Source organism: Phodopus roborovskii, unplaced genomic scaffold (genome assembly GCF_943737965.1).
Source record: "Phodopus roborovskii unplaced genomic scaffold, PHOROB, whole genome shotgun sequence".
NCBI lineage: Eukaryota > Metazoa > Chordata > Mammalia > Rodentia > Cricetidae > Phodopus > Phodopus roborovskii.
The window spans coordinates 2,904,251-2,926,548 of NW_026126541.1; the positions used below are offsets into that span (position 1 = coordinate 2,904,251).

General features: G+C 48.6%; 1 protein-coding gene across 1 annotated transcript in view; it reads left to right on the top strand.

Annotated features, from left to right (window-relative positions):
* Window positions 1–6,265, top strand: part of Gfra1 (GDNF family receptor alpha 1) — a 205,118-nt gene extending 198,853 nt beyond the window's left edge. Inside the window, exons 9-10 of the mRNA XM_051199904.1 lie at window positions 4,840–4,893; window positions 6,090–6,265. Coding sequence (XP_051055861.1) covers window positions 4,840–4,893; window positions 6,090–6,245 — 210 coding nt within the window. The 3' untranslated portion in view covers window positions 6,246–6,265. The remainder of the gene's footprint in view (window positions 1–4,839; window positions 4,894–6,089) is intronic.
* The last annotated feature ends 16,033 nt before the right edge of the window (window positions 6,266–22,298 follow it).

Genomic DNA, 22,298 nt, shown 5'->3' on the forward strand with positions numbered 1-22,298 from the left:
GATTCAAGCCCTGGATTTCCACTTCTGAACTATTTGGGAAAGATCTCTTGCAGTAGCTTTTGCCAGCCGGAGTCCAGTCTGTGCGGAAGGAGAGGCGCTATGCTAATGAGCTAGTATTGACAAGTGTGATGGATACAGCAAGGTACTTAGTGAGAGCAAAGTTGATTGTGTTTTACAGCCTGTGTGTTTCTGTGTTTATCGCTTGCATTCTGTCATTAAGCAAACAGGTTCCTAATATAGCGAATCTCTCTAATCACTAAAGCAAAAGAGAAAAGAACCAGAGCGCTTTAATTATGACTGTTTGGCTGTAGCCTGGACAGTCTGTTGCTATCATCAGATTGGGCAGCCTCTTCTAGTTTTATTTCTTGCAGTTTAGGCAGAGAGGAGAAAGAGGCTTTTCTCCTGCATGGAGGGGAACAGAGACATGTTCCATGCCCTGCTGGCTGACAACTGCCTAAAAACCTGTGTTTAATCTCAACATTGGCTTCTCCACAGAAATGGAGCCCTGGGGCAATAAAGGCCAGGCTCTGCAAGGGTACACTTTTATGTCTCCAATTCCATAAAGAGATGGAGCGTGCTGATCATGACCCTGCACTGTCCCCAAAGTCCTGCATTGCCCTACAGTGGGCAGAAACAGGTGGGGAGTCCGTGCCAGCTAAGCAAAGTGTGTAAGCCTGTGAATTCAGAGCGCTGTTGGCACCCAGGCTGGCTTTGCAAATGCTGAGACCCAGGGTAAAAGGCAGAGAGGCCACTCTGACTCCAGGTACAGGAGGTTAACAGCATCTAATGCATTTATTAACCCTCTGGTGCCATAGACCGGCCTCCTAATCACAGAGCCCTGGAAATTCTATTATGTGACATGCCTGGACTCGTTGATTGCCGCCAGGGACAATTTTGTAACAGCTGCTGGAGGGACAGAGCTTATGGAGACTCTAAAGGGCAGGTTTCTGTGGTTTTCTAAAACGCAGGCAAGGCCTTTGCACCAGGCTTTTGCCCTTTTAAATCTTTGAGATAAAGCTCAGAACACATTGTGTCTTGGTGGTGACATTTCACACAAAGCAGAGTCAGGAGGCTTTGCCCAAACCACAGGACCGCAAATTATCTGATAGGAAACATCTTCATAAAAGACATTAAATAATTCATTTTCTTCAACCTACTCTGGTAATTGTTCAAATTAACTGTTGCGATGACAGATTTCCTTCTCTTCCTCCCTTAAGCCAGTGACTGCTAGGGTCAGTGTCTATGTGGGTGTGGGCTGCCAGAACTCTAGGTCAGGTGCCTGTACATCCCATAATTAACTGGTGTCAGGGGACTACAGGGATCCTCACACCTGGTGCCAGCATGCCTTAATGGAGCCTTTGGCTTTACCAGTGTACACTTTGGTGATGACAGCTAGTTTTCCACATTGGGGCTTAGTTTACTCTCTACGGAGCCTTAGTGGTGTGTGCGTGTGCGTGCGTGCATGTGTGTGTGTGTGTGTGTGTGTGTGTGTGTCTTTTCATTTCCTTAATTCCATCTCAGTTTTCAGTAAGTGAAACAAGACTTAATGTGTAAGTACTTGCCATATCCTCAACAGTAGTTGAAGTGTGTATGTGTGTGTGTGTGAGGGGGGGGTTGCCCTGTAATTTTACATTTGAATTTATCATTACTGACTAGCAAGACTGGTTGTTTAATGACGTTTCCAAAAACAGGATAGAAATCTTCAAAAACATAGAAGTAACAGGTTTCTGGGGCTTCTACTAGTGGGCTTCACGACACAGATTTTCTTAAGGCCACTCTGGGTCTGCAGTGGTGTCTCGGATCCTCAGTGGCCACTGGAATTCGTGCCATGTACAAGACTCCTGAGCATGCTCACACTCTACATGTGTGAGCCCAGTTCTGCCCCTCTTCTCTGCCTGCCGATCACATGTGGTATGGGTACCAGACAAAGCTTGATCTGTAGTTAATTCCAGGGTAGGTGTGGACCCTTTGAGCTCCATCTCATCAGGTAAGGGACTAAATCCTTTGATTTTATTCTCTGGCTATCACCTGCCTTCTTCTTCTCATAGTGGCACATACCTCCCGGTGTCCCTGCTAGGTTTGGGTAGCTCCTGCAAGACGACGACGACTTCTGTGTTTGCTTTACTCTGTCTGCAGTCATGGTATCATCTCCAGTACCAGGAAGCTTGCTAAGTGCTTCCTGGAAGCAGGGTTTAGAGACCTGCCTTGACAGCCAAGCTCGGCTCTGAGGGCTGAGACAGGGAAGCCTCTCTGGGTTAGACAGCACACTCTCACTTGGATTCAGCATTCTGTGTGCTTACGCCCACCAGGATGGTCCTCCAGCTACAGGTGAGCTGTTAGAAGTCCGCAGGATGCTGCTTTGGGGCCTGTCTACGACACAGAAGTAAATGCATCTTCCTGTGCCAGGAAATGATCACTGCGGCCACCCCTTGAGTGAAGGGAGGGCTGGCACCTTTAGCTGTGGGAATGTTGACCTACTGGAAAGCTTAGAGACATTATATTTAGTGTGAGGCCCTCGGTGATGGGTCATACAGGTCTACCCATGTGCACGGAAGCTCATGGTTAGCTCCTGGAAGTCCCATTATAATCACTTCATCATGGGAATACTCTCCAAGTCTGTCTCAGGTTCCAAAATGGCAGACTCATGGGTGGGTGCTGGTCAGGTGAGGGGGAGAGCCACCGTGAGTGCTACTTTACTGTGATCACGCTACAGAAACAGTTTGAGGCCACACTGCATCATCACAATGCTGAGGTCCTACTGTTTCCCCAAACCAGTCAGTGAATGGATTAGCTATGCAGAGTCCTTCCGTGGAGACCTTTGTCTTTTATGTCTTACGGCCTAGTAAAGAAAAGGCAGATTGTGTTTTAAGGCCATTTGGGTGTCTGGGCACAATTCCAAACTTGACATTCTGCACGTTATTCTCTGTAGGTAGCAGAGCAGTGGCTCAGACTTGCAGTTATTATAGATTAAAAGTAGGCTTTTGAGTAAGTTCAGTTCCGCTTCCAATTCCCCCTCTGATCTTCTTATACATAACATTTAGTGACCTTTGAACAGCCCGGGGATGCTTCCCAGTGTCTTGTTCTTGAAGCCTGCTTTAAAGGTTCCTATTTCATATTCACTGCTGGCATATGCAAATATAGGTAAAGATTATGATGCCTTCCCAGTGGCATTATGGTCAACAAATTACTCCTTGGGTGAGCCTGCTGTCGCTGTAGCCTCCCGCGAGTCACAGAGGCCGGGAGCATGCAGGCGGCCTTCGAGCAGCATGCCCTCAGAGCTGGGGGTGGCTCAGGTGTTCAAAGGTGAAGACTGTTTATCAGCGTTTGCCTTCCTTGGTGTCAGAGGGCTGAGGGTGGGTTCCTTGGGAAGAGTTCCTTGCGTGGATTTGGGGAGGACACAGACTGAAACGAGTCTGTGATCCAGGAAAGAGCATATTTCCATTGAGTACAGGTTGCATTCTGACTCTGTAAGCATATTGATGAGTGTTGAACCAAGTGACTAGTTTTCAAGGTCTGTTCCCTGCAGTTGTCTGAGTGATGGAAACACCCCTTCCACTGAATCCTCAAGCCTAAGCCCAGTGGAGGAGTTGGTTCAGTTACGTTACAGGAAAAGAGAGTTTCTGGCCTGCACTGCTCAGCCCGCTAGCATCTACCTTGGAGGTAGATTACGAATTTCTGTATGGGGGTCTGCCTTGATTACCGTTCTATCGCTGTTAAGAGACAGCATGACCAACGTGACTTACAAAAGAAGGCCTTTGATTGAAGTCTTGCTTATAGTTTCAGACACTTAGTCTGTGATCATCATGGCAGGGAGCATGGCGGCAGGCGGGTGGGCAGGCAGGCAAGGGGGCACTAACTGAAGGCATGACATCCTGATGCACAGATGGGGGAGAGGGAGGGGGAGGGAGGGGGAGGGAGGGGGAGAGAGAGATTGAGAGGTTGGCCTGACATGGGGTTTTTGGAACCTCAGACCCCACCACCACTGACCTCCTCAAACACTTCACCAACAGGACAGGGCCCCAAACACAATGAGGCCCTGGGGCTGTCTCAGGCCACCACAGGGTCTGTAGTGCTATGTGATTGCTGTAGGACATCCATCTGAGAGGCCCTTCCGGGTGCTTTAACCCCAACCCTGGGATTGTTTGCCAGGAAGCAGGGGGCCCTGGTGCTCAGAGAGCCCTGAGCTCAGGAAGTGAATCTTTTCATCCCATCTCCCCAGACCAGCAAGCACCAGGAAACACCACCAGGGAGCTTCTGACTGTTTGCTGACTGGGGTGTCAAGTTGGAAAGCAATAAGCCTCCAGGAGACTAGTTGCTAATATGTGGGCGTGTCTGTTGTGAAGTTTTAAAGTAAACGCACTTTCCCCAGATTAGCGCCTGGAAAGATAAATAAAGATGAATGAGTCATCACTTCAAAACTCCCTCCTGCACCCAGTGGGTGCCCGCTTGTGACAATCCCTGTCCCTGCCTGCCCCACACAGTGGTAGCTACTGGGCTCTGAAGCAGGGCAGCCCTGAGCAGAGACACGCAGGGTCACACACCGGGGTTTGAAGACCTGGGAGGAAAAAAATGCCAAATCTCTCATTAATTTTTTTTATATTGAATCCATGTTGAAATGGTAATACAGTTGGTTAAATAAAATATATAATTAAGGTTAACCTCACCTGCTACCTCTTTATTAGACAGCCGCTTGAATGCTGTAAATTACAGATGGGGCTCACAGTTGTGGCTCCTGTATTTATCATCTGGTCCTGCCCTAGACTGTTGATTAATGGATCATAATTAATTACTCTTCCCCATTATGTCTGAGTGCTTCCCTCCCCCCTTGTCTCCCTCCAGGCACAGAAGCTGAAATCCAATGTGTCGGGCACCACACATCTCTGTCTTGCTGATGTAAGTGACATTTCTTTTTGTGTTTCTTTTGGCTTTATAGGGACATTAGACTTCTGCACTGGGTACATAATATATAACATGTCTTGGATCCAGAAAAGAGCTTGTCAGCCTCTGTATTGACCCGAAAGGTGCAGAATTGAGATCTGGTGCAAAGTTAGAACTGAATGTACCACTTGTGATCTTTAGCACAAGGCCAGCCTTAGCGACAAGTCCATCGTTCCATGCCAGGGGACGCCTAGGTCAGTTACCTGAAGTCATTCTGCCTGCTGGCTCAAGGATCCTGACCTGCAGCTCCTCTGACCTCTCCACAGCCCACTGGGAGATGGCGTTAGCCCCAGACAAAGAGGAGACAGTCAGGTGTGCTATGTGTCATCTTCCTCTGCCGTGAGGGACTGTGGCATCACAGCACTGAGCAGCTGAGATGATGCAGTGGGTACTCACATAGGAAAGGATGGCCGTGCTGGTCAGGGAGTACAGTGCAGGTTCTGGAGTCAGACCCAGTGGGACCCCTCTGGTGAGGTTAGTCAGGGATGCGGGGGAAGTCTCTGGCTACTGTCGTCCCTGACCGTCATTTTGGTCCGTGAGCTGCACATTCCCGGATGGTTCTCTCTGCCTTCCTGGCCTGGTGTAGAGAGTCAGCTAGAAGCCCCCTCCCCAGTGAGTAGGCCGTAGCTGTTAGGTGGTCTAGAAAGAGATACAAAGGCAGCCATCCCCAGGCCTACACATTTCCCATCAAAAAGGGCATTTGAAAGACTGAGTAGCAAGTGTTGGCCAGCAACTGACCCAAGGGGTCCACACCTTCTAAGGTCATGGTCCCTTCTCATAAAAAAAAAAAAAAAAAACAAAAAAAAACTGAAAGTTAGCCAGTTGAATCTCAGTGGTTAAATCTCAGGGCAGCTTTTTGTGAGAGAGTCTACCATTAGGGAGGGGATGAGTGGGTTAGTGAGGGTGGGTATGTGAGGATGGGGTGTGGGGGTAGAGGGTGGGTATGTGGGAGGATGGGGTGTGGGGGTAGAGGGTGGGTATGTGGGAGGATGGGGTGTGGGGGTAGAGGGTGGGTATGTGGGAGGATGGGGTGTGGGGGTAGAGGGTGGGTATGTGGCATTATGATGTGTGGGGGTAGAGTGTGGGTATAATATGGCACTATGGGGGTGGGCATGTGCTGTGGATGATAATGAGGACATTCTTTCTTGCAGCATGATTATGAACAGGATGGTCTTGCTGGTGCCTCCAGCCACATAACTATAAAATCGATGGCTGCTCCTCCCAGTTGCGGTCAGAGCTCACTGCAGGTGCTGGTGGTTACCACTCTGGCCACCCTATTATCTGTATCCTTGGCAGAAACATCGTAGCTGCATTCAGGAAATACGGAAAGACAAGAGAGAGAGAAAAACAAAACAAAACAAACAAGCAAAACAAGTAACCTGTTTCCTGTCCTCTTGTATATCTAAAACTCCAGTCTTAAAGCTCGTCTGAGAAACAGTTTCATCCAACGGGAACTCTTCTGTTGTTTTTAAGGAAGCTTCTTGTGACCCTGATGAGCTTCTGTGAAAGAACATCACAGGGCTGATTCCAAACCCAGAAGGTTCTGCAGCAAGCATGGTGTGGGTGAAGGGGACCATTTACAAACTGACTGTAAAACCAGCTGAGGCTGTGTATTTTGGTGGTGGTGGTTCTGGTGGTGGTGATGATGGTGGTGATTTTAACAGCTTGAACTCTGTTCTCTCCACTGGCTAGAGCAGGAGATGCGCTGTTGGTGAAGATTCTTCCATATCTTACTTAAAAGCTTTGAATTCTAACGCCATGGCTGCCATATAATGTGGATGACGAATGAAGGTTGGGCCTCAAGAGTGGGACATTTTGGACTCCATCTCATGTTAACGTTCACCTCTCTGTGTACGTTGTCCATTGAGTGTTTGTGTATTATCAACGACTCTGTGACACTTAGCAAAACAGAAAGCCCCGGTCACATCCAGATGTAGAACCTGTCGTTCAGTCCAGTAGCTATCCGGGCTGTGGCCCTCACATAGTGCCTGGATTGTTGACTGACGCTCTCCTGAGTCTTGCCTGAGTGAGAAGCCCTTAAACTAACAAGAGCCGGATACAGCAGAAGTGCGGTTCTTAATGCTTTTTACACTTGCAGAAGTGTTAACTTTACCATTTAATGATTCCAGCTGTTGGCTTTCTACATTTTGAAAGCAAGGATACTGTCCTCATTTTTTTTTTTAAACTGATGGTTTAATACAGATACCCGCAGTGTGTTTTCCTCTCATAATTAGTACTAGCTCCAATTAGTACTTCCTTCTCTCATACAGTTCTCAAAAGCAAGACCCCATGCTTTAGCAGAAAGCTGCATCACATTTCCGTGGACAGGCAGGGGAAAACAGAACAGCCAGCCCCTCTCTGTCTTTATCTGTCTGGAAAAACAAGGCTGCATAATGCAAGAACAGGCTGATCCTTGTAAAGGGTGCTACAGTGTGATGGCATGACTGGCAGCTGACACAGCCCCAGGACCTTGATAGTCATGTTATCTGACAAAAGCACCATTGATTTGGACTCGACACAAGGGACACGTTGGAGATGCCCTGTCTGCTTTTTCAAAGATCCCTGTCAGGGTCTACAGGAGTGTGTCCCCTGCTCCTGACTCCAGGGTATCTCCTGTAGAGTATTCTATGGCCTTTATCACAGACTCTACCCCCTGCAAAAAGGAATATTCTTTGTGGGTCTCGGGGGCCAACATGGAGTTCTGGAAAGGTGAATTGGCTGGTAAAGGTACACAGAACAGGATAGAACTCTCGATGAGACATCTGGCTTATATAGCCACAGCCTTCTGGGATCCTCTTCCTCACCCGAGCAGACCCTTAGGTGTTTATCTAAAGTCTGGGTGAGGTCGTAGTCTGCAGATGATTGCAGACTGGCAACCATGTTTTCCCCAAAGTTAGGAAAAGAAAGTCTTCCCTCCATGGAGCCCTGGCAAGATGATCTTGCTTCCTACCCTCAGAAAGGCAGAGAGGCAAGTCCTGGTGTGCTCACTCTACTGATACATGCCCCCTGTGCTCTGAGGTTTGCCTTGGACACATAGCAGTAACAGTTCACCTGGGAAAGGGAAGACACCATGAAAGCCAAGAGATAGAAAAATCTGTTTTTCAGCTCTTTAGTGTTTGAAGTACATTTATATCCAAGTGCTAATGAATACCAATGTTAAATACTCAGTAGCAACATTTTTTCATGTCAGAATGTTTCAAGGGGAAATGCACTCAACATCCGAATATACCCGATCAGTGGGAAGTTCCATGAAGACTCATCCATACAGTGAATAAACGCCTTGAATGTGTCAAAACATTCAGAATACCAGTCATGTATGATAGATATCTCTTATGGAGCGTATTTTATTTTAATTAAGGTATCTCCATGTATCTACACCGGACTAATTGCATATGGGTCTGATTGGATGTGATCCGCCTTAGGAAGCTATCGATTACCCCTGCAGTATACCGCAGCTCTAATTAGCTTCAGAGGACCATAAAGGAAAAGGGAGCCCTATGCTAACAAGGGCAGCCTTCAGCAAAGAACTCATAGATACGCAACATGCAAATTAAACTTTGAAAAGCTCTGTCACCAACAACAACAACAAAAAAAAATCTCATTTTTTTTCTTTCAGAAATAAAAGCATATGGAAGTTACCAAATCCTCAATTTGCAAACAAGTTGCTGATTAGATAAACTGTGGGCAGGGCCTCAGTAGGGAGACTGTTAGAAAAACCAGCCCAAGTAAGTGGTCCTGTCATTCATGATCCCAACTTGATGTAAGAGCTTGACAAAGCGATTTGTCTCAAGACTGGAGAGGGAAACATGGCGTCTTTTACTTGCCTGACTTCCTCCTGGATCCGCTGACAAGCAAGAGCAATTCTCTGTTTTCTATCTGTCCGTCTGTCTGTCTGTCTGTTTCCCCTTTGCACAGGCATGGGTTTGGTCTCCTGGGGTTGGATTCCTTGCAGAAAACTCTCATGGAAGTTGCTTTTACCATCATAGCAGATAGTTGTGTCCACATAGTGACTCAGAATCTAGCGCTGCCCTACCTTCAGAGAGAGACAGGAGACAGCTGCTTTGAGTAGAAGCACATTCTTTCAGTTTGACCCTGGATGCCTTCAGCAGATCATGTTTAAGAGAGCACAGGAACAGAGATGTGCACATCAGGGAGGTGTTTGGCAGGGAAAGTTGCCTATTTTTCCACATACGTTTTTTTGGTTTTGGTTTTTCAAACCTCTAATAGAAAAAAGTAGACATTGAAAATTGCATAGGTTATTTTTCATCAAGAAAAGCAAATTTTATCTAGATGTAATTGGAGAGTGGTTTCCATTTGTTTCCAAGGCAATCCCATATCTTGTAGTTAAGCAGAAATGTCTTAGAAGTTGTAGCTTCAAGTTCACCCCAGTACAACACAGGAACTCTCCAGAACCCTGGGCTTAAAGTTTGCCTTGGTAAGGGCTTGTCTCTGTCTTCCTGTGCTCTTTGCTCTGCGGGTAGATCATTCCCAGCTACACTGCATTTCCCATGAGCCTCCCTGTCTGTAAGTCAGACACTCCTAAGCATCCTGTCTGTTAAGGCAGAGACATGAGAGAGGGTGGAGGTTAAATCAGTGTATATTTAGGAAAAGAGGTGTAAAAAAAGCACATCATTAGCAATTATTTCCTTAGCTCCCAACGTAAATGTACTTCAGTTATAACTTACAAAACAGTGGACTCAGAGGAGCGATCATTGGGAACGGAATGTGTTATTCACAGAGTCAGACCAGAAAAGGGTTGCTTAACTAAGCTCGCATTCTGCCTTGGCAATGCTGCTCTCTGTCTCCACGAGTCACCCCCTGCAGTCCTAGCTTGTTCTTTTTGCCTGAGCAGATGAGACCATGGGAGACCCATCTTCGTAAGGAAGGCTAAGACAGTGACAACATCTAGACAGAAGAGAATATCACCATGGCCTGGGCACCATGGCACCAGGGGGCCCATCTGTCCTGAGCTCAAGGGGTTTGGAGAAATCATGGGGCAACAAGAAGCCACTGAGATGGTCTGAGGGGGCCCCACTTTGTGAGGCCCTTTACTGATGGGAGCGTCCTTCTGATAGAATAGCCAGTGTCCCGGAATAATGGGGGTGTCCTTCGTAGAAAAGAAGCTAGAATTGACGTCTGGGTGACTGAGGGAAGACTTTGCTTTTAGAAACCCTAAAGTAAAAACCCAGGGGGTGTGGTTGGGTAACCCTAGAAGCTACATCCCTCTCCTTATCGACTCGTCTTGACTTTGACGTGGTTCTTCTCACGGAGCAAGTTTAAATCTGATCGCTAAGATTCTTCATGAGGAATAACAGTGTGACGGCAGAGGCCTTGCTTTCATGGCTTTAGCCACTGCCTCTGCCCTGGTGCACATTCTGAAGGGTTTTCATTTCCCTGTTGATTGCTGAAGCCTCCACGCTTCCCCTTTCTTATATCATAGAATCCCTTCCCAGGTTTTCATCACCCAAGTCACTCTAGGTTCAGAGCAGCCAACACTTAGCCACGCCCCATCGGATGTTCATTTTGTGGGAAGAGACCCTGGAGCCAGAGGATACAAGTACCAACTGGGAAATGCACTCCCCTACCTCTCTTGAGAGCCTCCTTCCTCGCTTTTGGGTACCCTGCGCCCTACACCCCCCCCCCCCGGGACAGCCCATACTTTTTCCCCAGAGGCGGCTTAGTGTGCCTGTTCATCAGAACGCACCACCACCTGCATTTCTGATGGGTTCTGAGACCCAGCCCAGAGGGGTGGGGGAGGAACACAAACCCAGTTCCAATAAACTGCCTGCCTGCCGAGTGCTCCAGCCTGCTGATAGTCATCAAGGCCTCAGAGCCCCCTGAGGTCTTTCTCCAAGCTCATTTGACCAACGCAGCTGTGACTTCTCGGGCTGTCTGCCTCTGGCAGGTGCCAGCATCAACATCTTGTCCAACTGCCACGAGGAGGGGTCCATTTTCATTGGAGGGGCAGCTGCCAGCCCAGCACAAGCATCAATAAGGGATTCCCTGGGTTTTCTCTCTTTGACAGTGTGGAACTTTCTTACCAGTCGCTACTTTACCTTGTAGACGATTTTATTTTATAGATGATTCCAGGAGCTTGAACAGAGACCGACAGTTCCAATACCAACAGTGTTCCTGGCTCAGTGCCCTCCTTTGTAAATCCAACCTGTAGTGGGTACTTCTAAAACGCCAGTTGCCTGAAAAACACTGGGACACCGAAGGGTTCTGTCCTGCCCCATGGCAGAGAACTCTCCAGACACATACCTGTGCTGGTCTCACTTGGAGTGGACTGGGACTGCCCCAGTCTAGAAAGGTACTCAGCTGACCATGTTCAGGGCCAAGAGCTGAGACTTGAATAGTCATTCTCAGAAGAACCCAGCATGACTAAATAATCAAAACAGATCTACTATGCCTGCCAGACGAGTGAGCCTCCAGGGATTTTAACCACCACTTAAAACAGGGTGCCCAACCCCTCTGGCCACCCCAGGGATGATGACCTTTCCATTCCCCATCCCAGGAAGCAAGTACAGTATCTGTCAATTTAGCACGTTTGGTAGGCAGGTTCTGTGACTGGCTGCAGCACCCTTTGAAACAGCAGCTTCGCCACGCAGCACTGAAGCACGTTGGGCTGGCTCCTTGGCAGTCCCAGGGAAACACCGGTTTCCCTTTTCCTGCTGATTGGTGCAACCCTTCAGTTTGACCCCCTCTTTATAATGTGTAGACTTGGGACGTTGGTGTGTAAGAGATAACGTCTCAGTTCCTATCTGCACACAGCAAAGCCAGCTGCTGTGAGGATGAGGAGGCAAAGCCACCACCCTCAGTCTGAGTCAGACAGGCTACCAAAAGAAGCCAGGCCTCACACGGCCATGAGCTTACGGGGGAGGGGGGGGATGTCACAGTGGTCTGGAGCCAGCAGCAAGGGCAAGAATGAGGGACAAGGAGCGGCAAAAATCAGGACTCGGTTTAGAATCGTTTTCATTAGCGTATAAAGCAACGGGTTCATGATCACATTTTCATACGCAAACGCCATTGTGTTTGCTGTGCATTCTCCCTGTAGTCCCCCCCCAACTGATGCTGCTCACCAGGGCCCGTTCACAAAGCAGGACTCAGAGTATGTGCAAGGAGCCCTGATGCCCACTTCACGAAAGAAACCTAGATCCCAGAGTTCAAGTGAATTGACACGGAGAGCTGGGAAAGCTAATGGACGCTCTGGTATAGGAAACTCAGGGTCGTTTAATAGTAAAGCATGGTCAGTAATCAGTGTGATGGTTACAAGCATAGGTGTGATGGTTACAAGCATAGGTGACCTGTGCTTTCTTACACTAGACTGTAAGATATCATCACTCACCCCCCCATACACACGCACAAACATGTGTACACATCTCTCTCCCACATCCTCCTCACCCAGGCAGGGCTATAGAGTCCAGCTTCATGTTCCAGGCGTGAAAAGCATGCTTGATCTGAATCTGGGTTTTTACTGTTCAGCTGTAACTGAAGGCATTTCTGGAAGGGGGAAAAAAGTGAGTAAGCAAACAAACTGAAAAAGCACTCAAGCTCTGCTGCTGTGCTTTTCCCGATTCAGAAAGAGCTGATGTCCTCAGAGAGTTTAGGGGAAAAAAAATGGCTTCAGAAACCTAAGATCCAGAGCCTTGCAGAGTTCCTAATTATCTGACTTTCCTCTCTTCTCCCTCACCCAGGGGACAGGGGAAAGCTCCTCACACAGCTCACTTGAAAGAGTCTCCTGTCCTGTGCACATTATCCCTTGATATTGAAATTATTTTCTCTGTTTAATCCAGCTCCTGCTGAGGAGCAGCTGTGGGATTTAGGATGCCGGATTTTCTCTTGGACTTTTTCAGCGATGATGCACCTTTTACTCCTAACTGGAGGGTATGTCTCAGCTGCTGCTGTTCTGGTCCACACAGGTTAGCTACAGTTGAGGGGGAGCCAGCTGCTGAGGAGATGTTTTCAGAATTCTTGCCTGAACAAGGGTCCAGACGTGTGTGTCCTGGGAGTGTGGATGAGGAGAGGGGGCTGTGTTCAGAGGTCTCAGGTTAGGAGAGGCCACCTTGTGTACCCAGGGTTTTCCACACGTAGAGGAAGGGGCATTTGCCAACCGTGTGCCTCCCAGGTTGCCCACACGTCTCCATGCAGCTCTCCGGACCGACAGAAGACCATCTATGCAGACGAGGACAGTTTTCCATTTGGACTTTGGCAGAGGTTGGGTGATGTTTGAATTCTCTGTCAGCCTCTTGCTCAGACCCTACAGAGTGTATGTAGTCCCTCGGGCCCTCTCCACCCCAGAATATCCCAATAAACGTTCTTTTATATAAGAAAGACTTGAATTAGTTACTTTTCTTGTGTTGTTGAAAAATTCCCCGACAGAAGCAATTTCAAGGGACGGGCTTATTTCAGCCCACAGTTTGAGAGGACACAGTCCTTACGGAGGAAAACCTGGTCAAGAATCAAGAAAACTCGGGCTGGGAGTAGGGCCGGACCATAACCCTCCAGGATCACCGCCCTGCCTCAGCCTCTGTTTACACTGCCTCCTAAAGGTTCTAGAACCTTCTAAAATAGTGTGACCAAGTGGAGACTGCAAGGTCAACGTCTATGAGGAGGAACACGTCTAAATTCTCACGCGAGACTTCTAAGAGCAGTCCCTCAGGTTTGGTATAGGGGCCGCAGTTCCCATTTATTTTCTGTCTGCTAAAGGCAGTTTTATTTAACTCTTTATTCATTTTACATACCAACCACAGTTCCCCTCCTCGCCCTTCTCCTGCTGCTCCTCACCTCCCTCTCACCCTACTCCTGGTCCCCAGAGAGGGTACCACCTCCCATGGGAAGTAAAGGCAATTTTATAATCACATTACTGGGTTGGTAGATTCTCTTCCTACCATTGTGTGCACCGAAAGGTATGTATAGACTTAAAGACAGTATTTTTTATGAAGGATTAGGGCTTAGAATGGGGTTGCTTTTCTTATTTCCAGCAAGTAGGTCAAAGCCTACTGGCCAAGAAAGTCACTTATGGTCCCAGATTTCTCGGTGCATTAGGACCTGGAGAAGCTGCTCCATACCGTTTCTATCTCCCTGGTGGGGCAGATGTCACGTGTGTCCTTTTTCCATCAGGATTCAGGGAAAACAGAGTGTTTAGACACAGGAGCCACAACGAAGTTTTCCACCACCGTTGTGTGTGTGCGCCTCGGGATTCACTGTTTATAGTCTGAGGGACACAGAGAAGTGGCGTCTCATTCAGGCTTCTGTGGGGGCCACCTCGGTTTTTTATTAGTTGTTATGGAATTCGACGCAGCATTTTCACACATGTGTATAATACGCCTTTTTCACATTCACCCCTCCTTAGCTTCGCAAGTCCCCCTCCTGACGACCCCCAGTCCCCTCTACTCTCCGGTGTCTTCTTCACCTTCCTGTTACTCGATGCATTTGATTAGCTGTGCTGACAGGAGCAGGGGTCGGCAGTTACTTACAGAGACCAGGACACTCTGCCGGTAGCTACACTACTGAAGAAAAAACGTCTGCCTTTCTCAGCTACCGGTAGTTAGCTACCTGTAAACCCTCAGGGTGTTTAAGGCTTCCTGAGCCCCTCCCGTGTTCATGACAGGATGTTGCCAAACCCAGTCTTGTCTAGGTCCAGCAGCTCTAAGCCTGAGTGTGCCAGTCAGGTCCTGCCCAGAAAACAGCATTCTACAACACTCCACCCCTTAGTGCTCTTACATCCTTTCTGCTCTCTCTTCTGTAATGGTCCTTGAGCCCCGGAGAGAGCGTCTCATTAGGGATTAGCGTTCAACTGCCATGTATCTCAGTACCTGGATCACTTACGAGTCTCCGCCATTCAGAATCGAAGCCCCGCTTACCAACAGTACTGTGTAAGCTGTTGAACTTCCAGAAAGCCGTTTGAAAGCCATACCACGCCCACCCCGCTAAACACCAGCAATGGCCTCCACTCTGGCCCGTGACATCCTCAGGTTTTTGTGTTTTTCTGTTGTCCACCAGCTGGGCTTCTCTCCTTCCCTGCTTCTAGGTTTACGTTCAGACAGCCAGGTTTGGGTTGATTACATTCAGACCCTTCAGAATTTCTGGGTCCGAAGTTTGCAAGCACTCAGACCTGTGTGACAAAAGCCAGAGCTCCCAGGTTCTGGGCTTCTCGGGGAGAATGACACAGATAAATGACCCGTAGCTGCTCAGGCCCACACAGGTGGGGTGCACTCCAGAGGTGGGCAGGGGTAGGGGCAGGGTGTTCCCACCAACAGAAACAAGAAGAGCAATCTGCAGTGCAGCAGCCACCTGGGGCCTGCGGGGTCCCCACCCGAGCTGTCCGTTCATATTCTAACCGTCTTCTGAATATAGCCAGGTCCCCAAGATGCTGGTGATAGAAATTTCAGCGTCTAGAACAAGAAACGTCTAATAAAACCCTGACAGAAATGCCAAGAAAGCAAATAAAAATTGTGACAGGAACAAGGTACAAGACTGCTTGTGTTGGCGATATAAATAAAGCATAAACAATACACAGTGATGGGTAAGATATGAGGGGAAGTAGCCATAAAAGTCCCATAAACCACCGTGATTGCTGCACTGAGGGGTTTCAACCTCATGAAGGTTCCTCCCATGCAGGCTGGTGCAGGCCACATTTAAAAAAAGCCAGCTTTGGCCTCTGACTGCTCAGGTGCATACATAAATAGAATACATACTCTAAAAGAATTTTCAAAATGTGCATATGCAAATATGCATGTACCCATGTGTGTGCCCTTGTGCGTGTAGGCCAGAAGAGGGTGTCATGTCCCTTGAAACTGGAGCGGCAGGCCTTTGCTGGGGTGCCTGGCTTGCTGTGTGGCTGCTGGGATCTAAACTTGGGTCTCATGATTGTACAGTGACAGCTCTTAACCACTGAGCAGACTCATCACACTGCAGGCTGGGAAACTCCTTTCTGGAAATGTCCTAATTTAAAATTCACACCTCTTGGAACCACAATTCCACTGCCAGGAATGCACCCCAAATTCTTCTGCAGTGTGCCCAAACCCATGCAGAAGTGTTTCCTACCACAGAATGGTTTATAGTCTCATGTAACCTGGGAAGACAGACAAGGGAATGCTACACAGCCGTTTCTTTATCCCTACTATTTTTAATTTTCTTTTTTTTACAATTTCAGACATGTGTTTTGATCTGATTCACAACTTAACCTTACCCTTCCTTGTCCTCCACCTTGGCTCTTTCCAACTGGCCCCATTCTACTTTCGTGGCTTATTTTTATTTATATTTTTATGAACCAGTGCATTTTCTTAAGGTTGCTTCCATGAGATGAAATGGGGATGGGGGGCTGTTTACCAGACTTCAGGGAACTCACCCATGGCTTACCACAAGGAAGATAACTTCTGATTACCCACAACCTGTTAACCTGTGCGATCACTTTTTAGAAGGTAGATGTAAATAGGCTCAAGATGAAAGCCTCTATAACAAGTCAGATAAAAAAGGAAAATCATGGGGTAATAGGTCTTATTAGTAAAAATTTAAAGAGTGATGATGGGTGACAGATACATAAATGCATACACATAGGCAAGAGATTCCAATAGGTTATAAATATGTCATAGCTATGCGGTATATATGCAATAGATGGCTCACAGGTAGATGATAATATAATAGAGAAATGATGATTAGATAGAAACTGATGGATAATAAATAGGTGACAACGTGTTTTATCAGTGGATGATAGGCACCTAGACACATTTCACTGTGTCCACAGATTTTTCCTAGTCTGCTTTGGAGAGTAAGAAGCAGAGGAAACTCTGGCTGTATCATGTCTGTGACTGCCTCAGCCTCTGAACCATACTTTATGGAGAGAAGAGACAATTCTCTGCCTCAGAGCTCTCTCGGGCCTGAAGTTCCCTAGTGCAGCCAACAAAGCCACCCTCCCCAACCCTGCACATTCCAGTAAGCAACCAGCAGCATCCCTACAGCACCTTCTGCAAGATTAATTGCCTCAATTTTGGGAAGAAGCACCTCCAGGCACCTGCTGTGTGCTGTGAGCTTGGCAGAGTTATAAAATAATCCCTCACTCAGTGACTGCAGACTCAGGGTGAGTCAGCTCCAGGCAGGGCTTTCCCAGCCCAAGGGAGGTTGGGTCAGCCCTTGCCAGGAAGGAGACGGCCCTGAAGACACTTCTGAGGGGCTCCTGAGCAGCGTTTGCTGGCTACAGAGTTTGCATGCACCACGCACGAGATGAATAGGCTGCATGCCCACAAACATACCAGTTCTCACTGCAACCACGGCTTGGGGGAGAGGGGCTCAGAGACGGTGCAAAATCACATGACCAAGGCCAGCAGGCAAGGTTATGAGAATACATCATTTCATCGTCGTTTCTCCATACCTTCACATATCAACCTCCTCCACCCACACAGGGGGCGACATCCTGAAAACAGCCCAAGTTGGTAGACTGTGGCGTGAGCTTGTCTCAAGAGATAATTAGATCACCTCCCTTGCGTGGAGGAAAAGAATAGCAGATTAAAAAGGAAATATGACAAGTCATCCAAGTGCCAGGAATGCCTCCCCCGAGAGCCACACTTCCATTTCGGTCCCTCATTCCAGACATGGGACCAATTAAAGTAGGTGTGGTGTATACATTTAAACAAAAGCCAGCGTAAGTGTTAAGAGCCAGTTCCCCCAAACACTGTACCCAGAGAAACAGCTGGCCCCTTATCCTACAACTGTGTGACTGCAAGGCCCAGCTCCGAGGCGTTGGGGGCCATTTCAGATGTCCCCCTCCCCCCAGCCACCACCCCTTGCCTCTTCTACCCTCACTAACACATAGGGGAGGTCAGGCAGACTAGGCTTGCATTTCTGGCCCTTGGCAAGGTGCTGGTCTAGAGAAGCCCTTTGTCCCCGCCTGGCCCCAATCCCACCACTCCACACTGGATAACTCTGAGAAGGCCCATGACGTAATCGGTGCAGTTCCCTCTGCCTCAGCACTGGGACACCCAGTGTTCAGATCGAGACCAACGAGTGTGTCACCTTCCCGTGATTGTAGCAAACCCTGGGAGAAGTCATCTTAAAAAGAGTCCTCTGCTCTCCACATGCAAGGTGGCGTGCATGCATGCATCCCGGCACATACATGGAAAGCAAAACCAAACAAATACAATGGAGAGTAGATATGAGCCGTGTGGAGTTCTCACAATTAAAATCTCTCCAAATGTTGGAGAGAAAAGGTTAGGGCCGAGGAGGTAGTGCCTTGTAAGCTTGAGGACCCGAGTGAGTTAGACCCCAGAACCCACATGCAATGCTGAGGGTGGTGGTATACACTTGCAGTCCCAGTGCTGGGGATGGGACACATCAAGATGTATGTCCTGCGGGCTAACTGGACGCCTCGCCAAGTCGGTGAGCTCCAGGCACCAGTGAGAGACTGTGTCTCAGAATTAATTAACTGGAAAAGACAAAGCTGATGGGGTCTGAGGGAAGACTCCCAAATTTGACCTGACCTCTCCATGTGTGCATTCACACAGGTGAACACATCTACACCTATCCATCTATGCATGCATGCATGCATGCAAAAGGGAGTGTGAGAGAGAAAGCGAGAGAGTGGCTGGTGTTTACTTGGGCTCATGGTTTTGGAAGCCTGCGACTGATAACATTATTGCAGCAAATCTCCGCAAAGCCATCACCTTATCATGGGGCATAAGCAGAGGGCTGGGTCCTGCAATCCCTTCCAAGGGCACACCTCCAGAGGCCTCACACTCCCCATTAGGCCCCACCTGTGAGGACTTCTACCTCCGTGCTCTAGCACCCATATCTTGGTCCTCTTCGGTGTGAAGGCACGAAGGAGCCACATTCCACCAATGGTGATAGAAAGTGGGTTGGACTCTAGCTGAGGAGCCCAAGGAAAAATAAATTATCCAAAAGGAGAAGAAAACGTTGGCCAAATGAGAAATGGTAACAGCTGTGCTTTGTACATGGCCCTCACCTCAGCCGGTTTCTCCTTCCCTTGAAGAGGATCCTGCCTGTGGCACGCAGTCATGACTGCCTAGTATCCTAAGAGTGAGCAAACAATCTGACACAGCTGATTTGTGAACCCTTTCCTGGCACTCCTGGCACACTTCTGTCCTGGGGGCTTAAGTGACACCTTAAGAGAGAAGGGATTCAGTTTGCCCAACTTCTTTACCCCATGCCATTTCTGGCTCCTCCTGCTGGACAGTGTGACACTAATTGTCCATCCGGATTCCTTGCACACCTCTGTTGGTCAGCAGCAGAGGTTCCTCTGCCCAGCGTGTCTCAGAGCTCCCTTCGACACCAGGATCCCCTTTGATTTCACAAATCGCCTCAGTGATGCCTTCCAACTCAGGAATCGCAAGGCTATTTTAATGCAGGATGCACTATCTACTTACGCAGGGCATATCTACACACTTGCAGGTATCCAGTAAGTTTTAAAGGCATTTTCTTTTCTTTCTTTTTTTCTTTTTCTTTTTTTTCAAAATATTAAGTGTTCTTTGAAACAGCCTCCACTATAATTTGGGAGATCGCCAGTTTCAGATACACAGAGCACAGTGCTACTAACAATGGCTTTATGTGATAGCTGTTTCCACAAGCCTGGTTGATGGGCAAAAGCAACACAGGACCAGGGCGGTGGCCTCCTGGACAGGCACTAAAATGTCCTAACATTACAAACCAACATGGAGGGGCTGGAGCAGCTCTGAGTGTGGTGCTAACCTCCTGATGGGTCCCTTGTCTGTGCAAGGGGTCCTCACAATCGGCTTTACTCCAGCAAACCCAGCACGAAGCAGCCATGCAGTCCATTGGCAGGTGCTGTCTAGAGCCTACAGCTCTGCCCGCCACTCCCACCATGGAATCCACTTCCATTGTGTTCTCTGATTGGCCTCCATGGTTTCCCAAGTCTCTCCAGGGCGCCCTCTTCCACTGATGGCTTAGACAAGTGCAGGTGCCACAGTAAACCTCACAGCCCCCTGGAGGTAGATGCTGCTGTCTTGGTTTTGATGATGAGGAAACAGACTCGGGTTAAGTAACTTGTCAAAGTCACAAGACTAAAAGAGAGGGCTAGGCTCCAGGTTCAGGGAGCCTGGCTGACCTTAGGTGTATGTTGTGACCTTGGGTTATCTTGGCTCTGGTAAGTGATGCCTCTTGTCCAGGATTAGGTCCTTGAGGAAACCTGTGGGATTATGTTGGCGATGTCTGGGTCTATGGAAAGCTAGGGATTGTGCTTGGATTGTTCTTTTCTTAATTTGATTTGCTGAGAGCAAAATGTGGTCCCTTCGATGCTCAATTTGCTGGTGACATTTTAACGAGTGATGACTCAGATCTGCTTGCATGCCTTCACAGGAACAGCCAGTCCCTGTTCCCTGTCCTCTTCTGCCCTGTCCCTTCTGGAGAGCTCCCCTAGCTCCCAGCCCAGAGCTCATTTACCTCCTGCCAGCTCCCAGCTCCAGATGCCACCCAAACCCAGGAAAACCAGCACCCTCTCTCGTGGACCATTCTCACTCTGCTTCCCGAGTGCCCAGCATCCCTGGGAAGAATCCGCTGTGGGAGGAGCCCACAGCAGCCGCTCCAGGCATCCTCCTAGGGGCTGGGTACCCTTGAGACTTACTATTAATGAGTCATGAAGAGACAGGCCTGCCTTCTCACTGGACGACCGACACAGGCTTGGGAAAGGAGTGTTTATGACTGCAGCAAAGTAAGACATGTCCGTGAGATAATGGGCAACATTGGCAATTACGTCACTGATTGCTCTGAGGATGAAGTGTAACGACTCTCATAGCCAACCTGTGTTACGACAGACTCTGTGGAAACACATGGTGTTGTCACTGTGAAACTCACGGGGTGCCACAAGGGGAGGACCCGGGGCTGGTTGTTATCTGGGTGACCAGAGGAAGTCTCTTTGAGAACGTCCTCACTTTTTAAAATCCAGGGAGTTTGTTGTCACTGCTGTTTGATTGCTTTAAAAAAAAAAAAAAAAAAAAAAACCTCTTGAAGCAGAGAACGAGCAACTTAAGGCAGGACACAACAAGGTCAAAAACTGTGAGTGGGCATGATTGCTGAAGAAAGCCGTCAAGCGCCTGACTCCCAGAGGATGTCTTAGAAGGAGGAGTGCAGAGAATCGGGCGTGGCCATGGTCTGTGCAGAAAGAGCATCTGGGATGCTCACAGAGAGGGCGGGGCAGTAGAAACAAGTAGGAGGGGCTGGCTTGACTGCACCCCTAGAGGTGAGGCTGAGCTAGAACAGCTCCCAGGCTAGGCTGAAGCAGCAGGCAGGGGATGGCCCCTTTGCCAGCGAGGAGGGCATGAGCGAGGTCCCGTAAGGCGCGAAGGAAGAGACCCACAGTTTCTTTGAGAGTCGCCAGCCTCAAATTCCCCCACATCTTGCTTGCTCTTTGCTGACCAATCTAACACCAGCCAATGGGGTGTGGCCTTCCCTCTGCTGCTTGTGGCTCCCCCATGTACCCGGCCTTCATCCATACCCGAGTCCTCCCGACTCTGCCGCCACCAGGCCACAGGGTGGGTCTGTCCCCAGCTCGGATCTAAATCACCCCTCTTTTCTGTTCGCTGCTAAGTGTGCCCTGCTCGACACCCTGACCCACCCGATCGATCCTGTCCCAGCCAGAAAGCCTTTCAGTCTCTCCCCTTCACAGTGAGCTCCCAATTTGAAACCCTCGATCTCATAGCTTGCATTACTCAACGGGCTCCTGGCCTGGCCTGTGACACAGTACACTCAGCCTGAAGAGCCTGAGACGCCCCTCCCCCATGGCAAGGCTCAAGACATCAGCTCTCACACAGCGAACTTCAGGCAGGTAAGAGGCCAAAATAAATACCATCAGCCTGCAGAGGAGCAACAGGGAACGTCGCCCCAACCCCACGATTGGCCCCTCCATGCATGCGCCCCTGTGCACGTCAGGCACATGTGAGGTGTCATAAACCCTCATTGGCTTGCTTTGCTGCCCTTATAAGACTATTGCTACTACCACATCCCAAGTGACAGCTTCCACCGTCAAAGTGTGTCTGCACGTTTATTTGCCCAGAGAAGCAATGACTTCGCTCCAGCATTCCACAGAAAGCCATTTCCTTCTGCTGGCCTCCTGTCACTTAATTGTCATTGTGTAGGAGTTCATTAACGTCCCCTTAATCTGCTATGAAGACTTAAAAGGCTTTCAGATCCAGTCAAACTCAAAACACATTTATTTGCTTTTACCATGATTGAGACGATGTGCTCTGTAAATAACCTTATGCTCAACACTCGGCGATATTAATTTCACTCGACTTCATGACTTAAGGTCAAACGTGTTCATCAAAGCCGCCATCGTTAGCACAGTTTCCTTTTCTATTAAGCGATTATGATCACTTACTATTAATGAGTCGTGA